The sequence below is a fragment of the Spinacia oleracea genome, chromosome 4 (assembly GCF_020520425.1).
Source record: "Spinacia oleracea cultivar Varoflay chromosome 4, BTI_SOV_V1, whole genome shotgun sequence".
Lineage (NCBI taxonomy): Eukaryota > Viridiplantae > Streptophyta > Magnoliopsida > Caryophyllales > Amaranthaceae > Spinacia > Spinacia oleracea.
This window is the reverse complement of record NC_079490.1, coordinates 72,660,073-72,673,814: the sequence shown is the minus strand read 5'-3', so window position 1 is coordinate 72,673,814 and position 13,742 is coordinate 72,660,073. Positions and strand designations below refer to the sequence as shown.

General features: G+C 44.2%; 1 protein-coding gene and 1 long non-coding RNA gene across 2 annotated transcripts; both read left to right on the top strand.

Annotated features, from left to right (window-relative positions):
- The first annotated feature begins 1,848 nt into the window (after positions 1 to 1,848).
- On the top strand, positions 1,849 to 3,912 carry LOC130471627 (uncharacterized). Its single transcript, XM_056841863.1, has 2 exons — positions 1,849 to 2,558; positions 2,646 to 3,912. The coding sequence occupies exons 1-2, from the start codon at positions 1,849 to 1,851 to the stop codon at positions 3,910 to 3,912; spliced, it is 1,977 nt and encodes a 658-aa protein (XP_056697841.1).
- Positions 3,913 to 10,767: 6,855 nt separating this feature from the next.
- On the top strand, positions 10,768 to 12,269 carry LOC130459285 (uncharacterized). The gene is made up of 2 exons (XR_008918570.1): positions 10,768 to 11,334; positions 11,849 to 12,269. It is a non-coding gene; the product is annotated as an uncharacterized lncRNA (long non-coding RNA).
- Positions 12,270 to 13,742: the final 1,473 nt, after the last annotated feature.

The following is a 13,742-nucleotide window of genomic DNA, read 5'->3' as shown; positions in this document are numbered from 1 at the left end:
ATTTAATCAAGGTGGTTCGTTGCACTTAATCAAGATGGTTCGTTTAATCAAGGTGGTTCGTTGGTTAAAATCTGATTGTTATTTTCTTTTGTTTAATTCAGTTTAATAAGGGGACAATTGTTTTAATCCCATTTAAATTCAGTCATTTCAATAACTTTAAAGGTTGCTGATTGTAAGGAGGGTTTTAAGCCCTTTGTAACTGCAAATTAGTGACTGCATTAGGGAGGCTCTCATTGCTTTGTAATCACCGAATTTAAAGGCCCTTAAATGGCTTTTAAATGGCTGTTTAAAGCTTTGTAGCTGTCGTTCTTTGGCTGCTATTTTAGGCTATTATAGCCAGCTTGCTGAATGGAATAAACAACCAATTTGAAGAATAAACACTTGTTTTCAGTTTACTTTGAATTATTGATTATAATTCTGCCTTTTCTTTGTTTTTGGACGTGTTTCCTACTCAAAGAGTTGATTGTGAGTCAATAGGTCTTGTTTTGCAATCACGATCAACGAGCTAAAGGTCTAGCTTGTTAATCAACTATCCTTAATTATACAACGAGTTTTTAAACTCGTATCAGATAAAAAAAAACATATTTTTACCAAATAAGGTGAGTTTTGTGCAGTGTCGAACATGTATAATGTTTACACAAACTAGAGAACTAGCAGGAATCCATAGGCCACTAGTCCAATATTGCTCGTTTTTTATCCACAACAAAATGAACGCATTAAGATCACTCCCTATTGTAAAAAAAAACCCAGTTCCAGGATCAATCAAATGATATTTTATAAACTGAGTCACTCGCAATTTTTGTTAAATTTGGAGTGTTGAAATATTTGACAATTTAAACAGATTGGTGATTATGTTGAGAGGTTTAAGATTCATTATATAGTTCCACTTTTCCCTTTTATATTATCTTGCAATTCGTTGTTATTCTTTAGGATAAATTATGATTATATCTTGTTCTATCATTAAGCTTAAGTTGAACCTTTTATTGGTTAGGTGTTCCGTGTGTTTGACAGTCAGACCTCACTCTCACCACCAGACTATACACTATTATGTTAGTACTTTCAGGCTAAAACATATTATTTTCATTTTATTTTGCAGGTGCTTGCTGTTATCCCACTTTTTGGACTAACGACATAACCGTTCTAACGTTTGATCATGTCGTGTCAGCCAGGTCCTGTCGTGTCGCAGGTAAACACAGCTCCAGGGAGATACGTCCGACGTAGCATCGTACGACGAGGTATAACCGACGAAGGACAGGCGACAAAGTACAGGCAACTGAGACACGTCCTCGAGAAACGGGTTGATGAAGATAAGTTGACCTAAAGCCCATGATAGGCAGCGCCGTCAAGCTAGCAAGAACGAGTCCAAGACACACGCGAGAAGCGCGGAAGCAGTTGAAGACTGAAGAGACGTGTGACAAAGATACTCCTATCTTTATGGGATTTTCTCAACCGATTAGACCGATGAGAATATCCTATAAAAGGACGAAGATAATGATAAGCAAAGCACGTTCACTCAAGCACTAAAACTCTTAAGCTATAAACTGTTTCAGTATTCATTATTGTACTTGAGATTTTTGATATCGATTCTCAGAAAGAAAAGCATAAACAATCATATAGAATACTTAGTGGATTGATAGCCTCATAGCTATCCGCGGTTTTTTACCTTATTCCTGGGTTTTCCGCGTCAACACTCCTCTGTGTCGTGTCTCTTTATTTGTGTCGTTGATTCTTTGCTTAGTTAGTGTCGACCCTAGCCGAAAGTCGCCCCCATACGAATTTTGGCATAAACAGTTTGGCGCCGTCTGTGGGGACATTAACTAGGTTTTACACAAAAGCACCCCTTTCACCATGACTACTGGAGAGATGACGATCGCAGAGATGAAGGCGGCTTACGAGAAAGCCCAAGCCGAGCTAGCCCAAGAGAGGGCATCCAATGAAACCCTCCAGAAAGAGCTCGAATCTGTAAAGAGCAACAAGCACCAGTCCCGCTACAAAGGTGGGAAGCCAAAAAAGCTAACGTTCGAGATGCCCGATGACTTTGAAGATGTGACCGACGATGAGGAGGAAACCCGTGAGGAAGAAGACAAAGAAGCTCCCGATCCGGTGACCCAACGCCTGAACAAGGTGGATGCACGCATGACAAAGCACTATTCCCGCCTGATGAAGTTGATGACCAGGTTCCCCGGGGCACCTACACCAGTGGAGACCGAGCCGACCGACGGGTATGCCGCGTCGCCGTTCTGCGAAGCGATCGCTAGAGTGACAGTTCCGCACACACTCCGGCTCCCAACCTGGACCACCCTGTACGACGGGACATCCGACCCCTATAGGCACGTCAACTTCTACAAGCAGCGCATGTGGCAGATCGGGATTCCGCACGACCTAGTGGAACCTGTTATGTGCAAATCATTCGGCGGCACCCTTGATGGAGCAGCTTTGGAATGGCTCACGAACGTCCCTCCCAGATCCATCTCCTGTTTGTCCGACCTCATCAACGCCTTCTATCAACAATTCGCCAGCAGTCGCCAGTTAGAAAAACAAACCAGTGATCTCTATCGGTTGGTTCAAGGGCCAACCGAGTCGGTACGCGATTATTTTAACCGTTTTAATTGTGAAAAAATTGGTATAAAAAATTGTGATGTCAGGACTGCTATTGAGGCGTTCAAGAGAGGCCTCATCCCCAATTTGGAGCTATACCGGGAAATAACCAAATACCCCTGTGCAACTTTCGAAGAGGTGCGATCAAGGGCCACCGCCCAGATGCGAATCGAAGACGACGAGGTTATCCGAACAGCATCTCAACGATCGATAGGGGGCAGCAGCGACAGAAGATCGTACACCCCAAGGAACAACAATTGGCGACACCAACCATATGTTCGGCAAAACCAGGTACAAAGTGTCAATCAGTATTATGATACTAACAATGTTTACAGGAACGAGCGGGTCGAACACCCTAACATCTCCGACTACGGCTTCAACGTCGACATTGGAGGTGTGGTGAACGCCCTTCAAAATGTAGGTGGAACAGTCAGATGGCCCCGGAAGAACGACAGACCGGACTCCATGAAGGACATGAGCAAATGGTGCGACTTCCACTGCGACAACGGACACACAACCGAGGAATGCATCTCCCTCAGAAAGGAAGTCGCATACCTCCTGAAACGGGGGCATCTAAAGGAACTGTTGAGCGACAAGGGAAAAGAAACATTTTCCAAAGAGCAAACCACCCTGCCCGGCCCAGCGACAAGCAGCGAGCGACCAGACCCACCACCATTCAGTAAAGTGGTAAATGTTATTTCCGGTGGTTCAGATATTTGTGGACTAACCTCTTCTGCAGCTAAAAAAATTAACAGGGGAGAATCTGAGACCGTAGAAGAGGGACAAACCGAAGACGAGGTCGCACTACACAGGTCCCTGACCGCAATGGCTATCACTTTCGACGATTCAGATTCTGTAGATACACAGCGGGAGCACCACGACGAGTTGGTAATATCGCTCCCAATAGGGAACGCATTGATCAAAAGGATACTGGTCGACAACGGAAGCTCAGCCAACGTACTGTTCTTGGAAGCACTACAAGAAATGGGATTAGAAGAGAAAAACATAGTAAGGAGATCAACATTTCTGGTAGGGTTCAGTGGAGAAGCACTACGGACGGTAGGAGAGATATCGCTGCCTACATACGCAGAAGGCGTCAACATGATGACCAAGTTCAACGTCGTCGATTGTCCATCAGCGTACAACGTCATCCTAGGACGACCATGGATCCACAAAATGAAGGCAGTGCCATCAACATATCACCAATCAATCAAGTTTCCAACCAAGTGGGGGGTCATGGAAATCAAAGGGCAGCAAAGGGATGCGAAGAAATGTTACGAGACAGCACTGAAACCATCCAAGTCACCCATCTAGCAATTACAGCCAGGGTCGACGTCGGACGATCCCGACGACCAACAAATCGACGAGATAGTACTAGACCAGACAAAGCCAGACCAAGTCATAAGGATCGGAGCCTCACTGCCTGACAACATCAAAAGTCAGATAGTGTCGTTTCTAAGAGAAAACTCGGACTGTTTCGCTTGGTCGCACGAGGACATGACAGGAATCAGCCCAGACGTGATTACCCACAAGCTCAACGTCGACCCCAGCTTCAGACCGGTAAAACAGAAACGACGTAAGTTCGCACCCGAAAGGAATAAAATCATAGACGAAGAAGTCCAAAACTTGATAGATTCAGGGAAGATCAGAGAGGTCAAATATCCAGACTGGTTAGCAAACGTCGTCGTCGTCAGCAAAAAGAACGGAAAATGGAGAGTCTACATCGACTTCACAGATATCAACAAAGCTTGCCCCAAGGACCCATTCCCTCTGCCGCACATCGACGCCCTGGTCGACGCCACAGCCGGACACGAGCTACTCACATTCATGGACGCCTACTCAGGATACAACCAAATCCTTATGCACCCAGACGACCAGGAAAAAACATCTTTTGTAACGGATAGAGGAATTTATTGTTATAAAGTCATGCCTTTTGGTCTTAAAAATGCAGGTGCGACGTACCAAAGATTAGTCAACAAGATGTTTAAAGACCAACTCGGAGACACAATGGAGGTATACATTGACGACATGCTGGTGAAATCGAGGAAGGCTGACGATCACGTGGAACACTTACGACAATCCTTCGACATACTAAAAAAGTACGGTATGAAACTTAACCCGACTAAATGTTCTTTCGGAGTGTCCGCAGGAAAATTCTTAGGTTACATCGTCACCCAACGAGGAATCGAGGCCAGCCCCGACCAAGTGCGCGCGATCATCAACATTCAATCCCCGCGGAACATAAAAGAGGTACAACGCTTGACAGGGAGAGTGGCGGCACTGAACCGTTTTATATCACGGTCGTCGGACAAGTGTCGATTATTTTACGACGTCCTGCGCAAAAACAAGGGGTTTAACTGGTCCGACGACCACGAAGCAGCCCTGCAGAACCTCAAAAAATACATGATGTCGCCGCCCCTCCTATCCAAGCCAAAAGAAGGAGAAGTCTTACAACTCTATTTAGCCGTTAGCTCGACGGCAGTGAGCGCGGTCCTAGCTCGAGAAGACGAAGCACAACAACTACCCATTTATTACATCAGTAAGTCACTACTGGAAGCAGAGACCAGGTATTCTTCCCTCGAAAAACTCGTTTTAGCACTCGTTACCGCAGCCAAAAAACTAAGGCATTATTTTGAAACTCACCAAATAGTGGTGATGACTAACTATCCAATCAAGTCCGTAGGCCAGAACTGACAGGTCGAATGGAGAAGTGGACAATGGCACTAGGAAGGTTCGACATCAAGTATCAACCAAGGACGGCTGTAAAATCACAGGCCCTAGCAGATTTTGTGGCAGACTTCAGCCCCGACTTAGAGAGGATAGCAGACGACGAAGTCAAACTCATCAACAACATAGAAGGAATATGGACACTCTTCTTCGACGGCTCATCTAACTTTCGTGGTGCAGGTTTAGGCGTCGTACTAAAGTCACCACAAGGGGACATGATAGCACAGGCAATCTGCTGCGATTTCAAGGCAACTAACAACGAAGCAGAATACGAGGCGCTAATCGCCGGAATGACATTAGCTATGGAATTAGGGGCAAGCGGACTCAACATCTTCAGCGACTCACAACTAATCGTCAACCAGATTAACGGCGACTACGAAGCTAAAGACCTAAAAATGACCTTGTATCTCGAGAAAGCAAAAGAGTTAACTTCCAAATTCAAACCCTTCTCCATCAAACAAGTCCCAAGAGACCTAAACACGCAAGTCGACGCCCTTGCCAACCTAGGATCCGCACTCAGAAAATCACCATTCTCGACCATACCTCTAGTACACCTACTGTCGCCCGCCGTCGAAAAAGACATACCACAAGACGCCAGCCTCGTCCTATCAACCTTAAACATAGACAGTTGGACCAAACCCATCTTCGATTACCTAAAGCACGAAACTCTACCCGACGACAAGCTAGACGCCAGAAAGATACTTTTCAAAGCTTCACGATATGTTATTTTGCAGGACGTACTATTTAAGCGATCAGCAAACGGAATGTTGATGCGATGTGCCGAAGAGATCGAATGGGAAATACTATTGAAACAATACCACGAAGGAGAATGCGGAGTACACGAAGGAGGACGAAGCTTATCAACCAGAATCAAAAGAAATGGATACTATTGGCCAACAATGCTTAAGGACGCCATGAGGTACGTATCCAAGTGCGACAAGTGCCAACGACACGCAGGTATGACACATAAACCATCCGAATTCTTGCATCCAACCCTAACTCCGTGGCCTTTCATGAAATGGGGGATGGACATCGTTGGCAAATTGCCCGTCGCCCCAGGACAAAAGGTCTTCATGTTAGCCCTAACAGATTATTTTTCCAAGTGGATAGAAGCAGGTGCATTCCAACAAGTAAGGGACAAAGAGGTATGCTCGTTCATATGGACTAACATAATATGCAGGTTCGGAATACCGTCAGAAATCATCTGCGACAACGGATCACAATTCATCAGCGACAAGACAAGAGCTTTCTGCAAAACATGGAACATCGAGCTAAAGACGTCGACGCCCAGATACCCCCAAGCAAACGGACAGGCGGAATCCAGCAACAAAACGATCATCGCGTCGCTAAAAAAGCGGTTGGACGACCAGAAGGGGCGATGGGCAGAAGAATTGCCATCCATCCTATGGGCCAACAGGACGACGCCTAGGACGGCGACGGGACAGACTCCCTTCTCACTCGTTTACGGATGCGAAGCGGTACTTCCCCCTGAAGTGACGTTGCCCAGTGCACGATATGGACTCATGACGCCAGAGCAAAACGACGTAGAACTCAGCGAAAACCTCGACAACACAGAAGATCTCAGGAAAGCAGCATTGATAAGAATGGCGTCACAACAACAGATCGTGGCAAAATGCTTCAACAAAAATGTCAAAGTGAAAATGTTCAAAGAAGGAGATTGGGTACTGCGCAGAGTATTTCAAAACACGAAAGAATTAAACGCGGGTAAGTTAGCACCAGCTTGGGAAGGACCGTACTTGATCGACAAAATCGTCGGAAAGGGGGCATACAGACTCATTACCAAAGATGGCAAGTCGGTCCCCCGAAGCTGGAACGCAACACATCTTAAACTCTACCATTTTTGAAATCTCGTCGTAACCAATTTTATCAGTCGTCGTATCGTCGTCTTTACTTTTCTTTATCGTTTTATTTTAAAAACCATTACTGACTTAGGCATCGGAGGGCCGTTGGCATCCCCAACGGCCAATCCTCCTAGCGACCCCTGTTTTCTTTTGCAGAATGCAAGACGCACGACGAATGACATCCATAAGCAACAACGTACGACTCAGAACGAGATCGCAAGAGACAACGAACTAACAACGCAGGTATGATTTTACACATCAGTCGGTTCAATACTTATTACTTGCAAAGCATCTGCTACACGAAACTAAGCCATCAAAACGCAACGGGATAACCATAAAGAACAAACGACTAAGGAAAAGAAAAACAAACTTAACATACACGACGCGCGACCCCTAAGGCCACGACTTCCGAAATTCAAACACAAAACATTATCCAAACACCGCGTCGCCACTACCGACGACGAATAAAAACATTCCAAACACAAAAACAAAACACAAGTCATCCAAACCACCTCGTCGTCGCCATCGACGACGAGTAAAGAAGTTCACCAACAAAACACAAAAACCAACAGAAATTCGAAAACTACAAACTATTACATCCCTTCTTCCTGAGTAGAGACCACGGCTTCCTGCTCCGACTCTTGCTCTGGGGGCACGACTGGCACCTCCACCGACGCCACGTCCAACGTCTCGTCTTGAGAAACGACGACGAGGGCCTCCCCTTCGCACCCAACAGCTAAAACCTCCCCCTCTTGGTCCGGAACAGGCGCACTCACCACCAACAAAGCCGCATCCACCTCCGTCGCCTCAGTACTAGCAGTGTCAGCCGTCTTCGCCAACTCCTCCGAATCCACCACAGGCACCGACAGGTCAGCCATGGTACCGCCATTAGCCAGATAGTCATCCACCTCCTTTTGACACGGCCAAAGGCTAGTCTCCCCAATCAGGCAAGAATACATCATCTGCGCCCGCGTCCTCCATATAGCGAGAGCCTCGACGTCCTTCGCCTCCTCCTGCAGGGCGTCGTACAAGCTCCTCAATCCATCCAACTCCTCCGTCGTCGAGGTCAACTCCTCCTTCACTTTCTCCAGATCTTTAGCCACGTCGGCTAACTGCTTATCCTTACCTTTCAATTGATCACCCTTGGCCTTAACCACCGCAGCAAGATCCACGACCTTCTTCTCAGCAGCTTTCCACTTCGCTTCCCACGACGCGGCCGCCTTCTTCGCCGTCGCTGTCAGCTGCCTTGCATTCGTCACCTCGTTGCACAGCAACGAACACTGCCTACGTACAGCCAAGGCAGCCTGCGACGCCTGCGCAAAACCAATGCCAAAACAGATTTACACAACATACATCTCTCGCAAACAAAAAAGAAGAAAAAACTAAATAAAACTCACCCGCAGACTAAGCTCAGCGGCGTCCGACGCGACAGGAAGAGGATCCACCTCGTGATATCGTCGATACGTCGTAGGCAAGATCAAGCGATCAGCGAAAGGCCATATAACCGACGCCTCTTCATCACCCAAGAAGCTTGGGGGCAAAGTGATAACCGTATCCTCGACAGGATCCGTCTCGACAGGACGCTTCTTGGCCGACGAAGTAGACACTTTACTAACGTCGACAGCAGCAGACGACGCCTTGAACGGCTGTGGAGGCGACGACGAAGCAATCGGGTGAAAGCCTTCGGCTCCTATGACGACAGGCGTCTCGGCCGACGCACCTATCGCAGAAAACCGAGGTACGACCGTCATACCTCGTCCACCAGAAGTCGAGGACGACCTCAGTCGCTTCCTTGCACGCTCCTGAATCTCGCTCTGAGACATCCTCGACACAGGCCGAGACGAAAGAGTATGCTCTACACCCAATACAAAAAATAAAGGTCAAACATTATCCAAAGCAAAAACAAAAATATATACAAACCCCGAAATAAACAAACGACAAATACCTGAGTTGTCAGCCATATCACCTACTTCACCTTCGGCGGACGATGAGTTTGCCACTACCTCCTCAAGCAAATCCAACCTTTTCCGACGACGAGTCAGTTGACCTGATTCCTCGTCTATTTCCTCCTCCTCGGCGACGTCGCCTGACCGGTCCACCTCCTGCTCGTCTAAAAACTCTCCGTCGCGACTGAAAGACCTATCCTCGACAGAATAACCCAAGAACTTCCGATACTTATCCTCAGAATCAGCGTTCAACTCAGTCAACGACGACGCCTTGACAACTGCAAAACAAAACCAAGTAAGGCGACGTTCAGTAAAACGACGAGAAACAAAGATAAAACGACACATTTACCTTCCATCGTCCATCCCTCGACCAGAAACCACCCTTTATCTCCCAGAGAATCTTTGCCTACAAAGACAAAACGACTCTGCCAACCCCTGTCGTTCACACCTAAACCAACACCTAAGTTCGTCTTCCCCTTCTTCGTAACCAAGGTATACCTACAACACTTCTGCAGTGCTAGGTCGTAAGTGTACATCAAATCAGACAGGTCAAACGGCGTACGCCAGTTCGCAGTAACTCCGTGCACCACCGTGAAAACCCGCCATATCTGGGGCATCAACTGACCCGGGCTCAAATGGAAAACCTCGATAAAGGACCTAACTAGAGGAGTGAAAGGAAATTTGAAGCCAATTGTGAACGGATACTCATACATAACCACATACCCCTCTGGACAGTCAAAGGCTTCCTCATCCGAGCCGGGAATCTTCACTTCCGCCGACGGCGGCAAACCAGCAAGTTCAACAAAAGCCGCCGGATCCACCACAGTAGAATATATCGGGTTTAGGGACTTAACCCGAGTGGAACCCGACTCCCCCTTTCCTCTCGCTACAACCGACTTAGATCTACCCATCTCACTTACAAAAATCTACAAGGAAATCGAAAAAGAAAGCAAATTTTACCTGAAATCGAACAAACTCAGTGCGAAAATCGACTTCGCTTTCTCCCTCTTCTCTCTCCTGCTTTCGGATCTAGAAATTTTTTGAAAAAACTTGGTGTGAAGAACTTTATTGCATGTCGTGAATTGGTATTTATTACTCTAGAATTTTGAACGGTTTTATCCCACGAACTAGGCAGTTGGAGACGGTTTTTTAATTTGAATTGTTTCTTTTGCTCTGTGTGACTCCGCAAATTCACAATTGGGGGCAAACTGTTATCCCACTTTTTGGACTAACGACATAACCGTTCTAACGTTTGATCATGTCGTGTCAGCCAGGTCCTGTCGTGTCGCAGGTAAACACAGCTCCAGGGAGATACGTCCGACGTAGCATCGTACGACGAGGTATAACCGACGAAGGACAGGCGACAAAGTACAGGCAACTGAGACACGTCCTCGAGAAACGGGTTGATGAAGATAAGTTGACCTAAAGCCCATGATAGGCAGCGCCGTCAAGCTAGCAAGAACGAGTCCAAGACACACGCGAGAAGCGCGGAAGCAGTTGAAGACTGAAGAGACGTGTGACAAAGATACTCCTATCTTTATGGGATTTTCTCAACCGATTAGACCGATGAGAATATCCTATAAAAGGACGAAGATAATGATAAGCAAAGCACGTTCACTCAAGCACTAAAACTCTTAAGCTATAAACTGTTTCAGTATTCATTATTGTACTTGAGATTTTTGATATCGATTCTCAGAAAGAAAAGCATAAACAATCATATAGAATACTTAGTGGATTGATAGCCTCATAGCTATCCGCGGTTTTTTACCTTATTCCTGGGTTTTCCGCGTCAACACTCCTCTGTGTCGTGTCTCTTTATTTGTGTCGTTGATTCTTTGCTTAGTTAGTGTCGACCCTAGCCGAAAGTCGCCCCCATACGAATTTTGGCATAAACACTTGCCTATGTAATTTTCATATTCATGTTCTTTGGATGGCTTGCTACAGTATCAGACATTAAAGTGCCGGAGATGGCGACACAGGGCCAAACACATGTGGAATTGGTGTATATTCGCCTGCACATGTGTTGACAAAAGAACTTCAATCTTTGGTGAAGAGTTCTATAGCTATTCCCACTGTGAAAGGGATGGGAGAATAAGGTTACAATTTTTTTGGGTCGTGTATGTCGGGCTTATGATTGAAAAGAAATTTGAACTTCCTATGCTTATTAAGTACAATGTCCAGTTTGGATACCAGAATGCCAGGTGAGCAGACAGTTAGTTGTTGTTAAGCTACTCGTTTGTTGATTGTAGAGTACTATAAATATTTGCATATAAGGACTGAAAATTGTATACATCTTATCTAAAAGATGTGGTTGTTCTTTGCTATTTGGAAAGGTAAAGTTTGTAAAATTTAAGAATGGTTCCAAGTAGCTTTCACACTATTATATATTTATACGAACAACAAGATTGATGGTCTTATAAAATGACGAGTGATCACCTGTTATTAAATCTGTGACCACTTATTCACACAACTTTTGATGATGTGTTTGGAGTCGGATTTGGCACAAGTTCTTTTTGCTGCTTGTAGAGGTGATCTAACTAGAGTATCACTAAAATGGTCTCCTAGTTCTGCTATGGTAGTAATCATGGCTAGCAAGGGATATCTGGGAAGCTATAAAAAGGGAACTGTGATATATAATGTAGAAGCAACAGAAGAAGAGTATTACATGCAGGAACCGCTTTAGATTTTGAAGGCAACTTGATTTTTGCTGGGCAGGGTTCTTGGAATTACAGCCAAGGGGGATGACCTTTAAGAAGCACGAGATAGTGGCCTGAAGGGTTTTATCCACAAGATATCAGCTGGAGAGCCCTCCCCAAAAGCAATTTTCATCAAGATGTTTCATTTTCGTTGTTTAGAAATTTTGGATATATATCGTGAAACATTAAACTATAACACGTTAGGGAAGAAAGAGAGATAAGAGTAGTTGTTTGAACTTTAGATAGCCCAATCTTGTTTTCTTATTATTTCTATGTATTAGATTTCCCCTTGCGTTATTTCTAATTGAGAATACATAAAGAAGTCTCCGAATGTTGTATCTTTAGATATTGAATTTTACCATTTAATCACGATTCTTGAACTTTGGCTGGCTCATCCATGTACTTAAATTTGATGATCTCCTTTTGCTAATCTGTTTCACGACCATATATTATTATTATTTCTTTCAATTAAGGTTTTGTTAGTTTTTCATCAATTAGGGGGTATATTTTCTTAAAGATTTTATATTGTTGGACATGCCTTTGTATTGGTGCAAAAATTATAACTTTTTATTTGTATGGCTTTTTGGGCTGCATCACGTAGTACATACTGCGCACAACGATGTACTTGTTTACAAGGTATCCTTTCTTGAAGTGGGTTGTTTATGTTGTGGCTAACGAGGAAGAAAGAGATGAAAATCGAATGTTATATTTATGTCAATCCTTAATGTTAATTCAATATCAATTGTATTGTTAAAGTCAATCCTTTAATCGGTATATTTTTGTGACAGGAGAAGGCAGGGTTGTTGTTTATGGCAACTTAAATTTCACTGATGCTAAAAAAAGTTTTAGATGCAATCATTATTTCATTAATGCCAAAATGTAGTTTTCAGGGGCAACCTAAATTTCATTGATACTAAAAAGAAATGTTTTTTAGGCAACCGCTATTTCAGGTGCTAAAAATAGGTTTTAGTGGCAACCATTACTTCATTAATGCTAAAAGGTACTTTTAGAGAAACATAATTTCACTAAGGCTAAGAAAAAGTTTTAGAGGCAACTATTAATTCATTAATGCTAAAGATTACTTTTTAGGGGCAACTTAAATTTCATTGACGCTAAAAATAAGTTTTAGAGGCAACTATTTTTTCATTAATGGTAAAAGGTACTTTTTAGGGGGAACTTGAATTTTGTTGATGCTAAAAAAATATTTTAGAGGCAAACATTATTTTATTCATGCTAAAAGGTACTTTTAGGGGCAGCCTAAATTTCTCCGACACTAAAAATAATTTTAGAGGCTACCATAATTAATAAAGGCTAAAAGGCACTTTTAGAGGCCAAAAATAATTAACCGCCTCAAGGTGTTGCTTCTAAATGTAAATTTTCATTTAGTGTTAGTCAATGGATCTGCGACGTTGTCGTCCATTCCAACCTTGCAAATCTAGATTAACTTTCTCGAAATATATGAAAATGCCGCAATATGTGTTTGAGTTTCTGGTGGCTCCTAGGCTCCTTATCCTTGGAAATGGCTCCACTAGTGTCACAATACAAAGCCACTAGTTCCTTTATGGAGGGGACAACCTAAAGTTATTCGATGAACTTCATTGCTGCTTCTGAGGCAACAATGTATTCTGCTTTAGTTGTAGAATCTACAATAGTTATTTGGTTAGCACTTTTCTAGCTTACTGCTCCGCCATTGAGGCAGAACACAAAACCAGAATGCAATCTGAAATCATCTTTGTCGGTTTAAAAACAGGCGCCCGTATGCCCTTAACAATCAACACCTCAGTTCCACCACAAACTTGGAATTGACCCTTTTTCCTTTTCAGGTAGTTTAAGATATTTTTGGCAGCATTCCAATGCACCTCTCCTGGGTATGACGGGTATCTGCTTGTTGCACTGAGAACATCCAACTTGTA

Coding starts and splice junctions, on each gene's coding strand:
- LOC130471627 (XM_056841863.1), top strand. CDS start 1,849: ATGACTACTGGAGAGATGACGATCGCAGAGATGAAGGCGGCTTACGAG. Junction 2,559..2,645: donor CAAACCAGTGATCTCTATCG/GTTGGTTCAAGG, acceptor TTGTGATGTCAG/GACTGCTATTGAGGCGTTCA.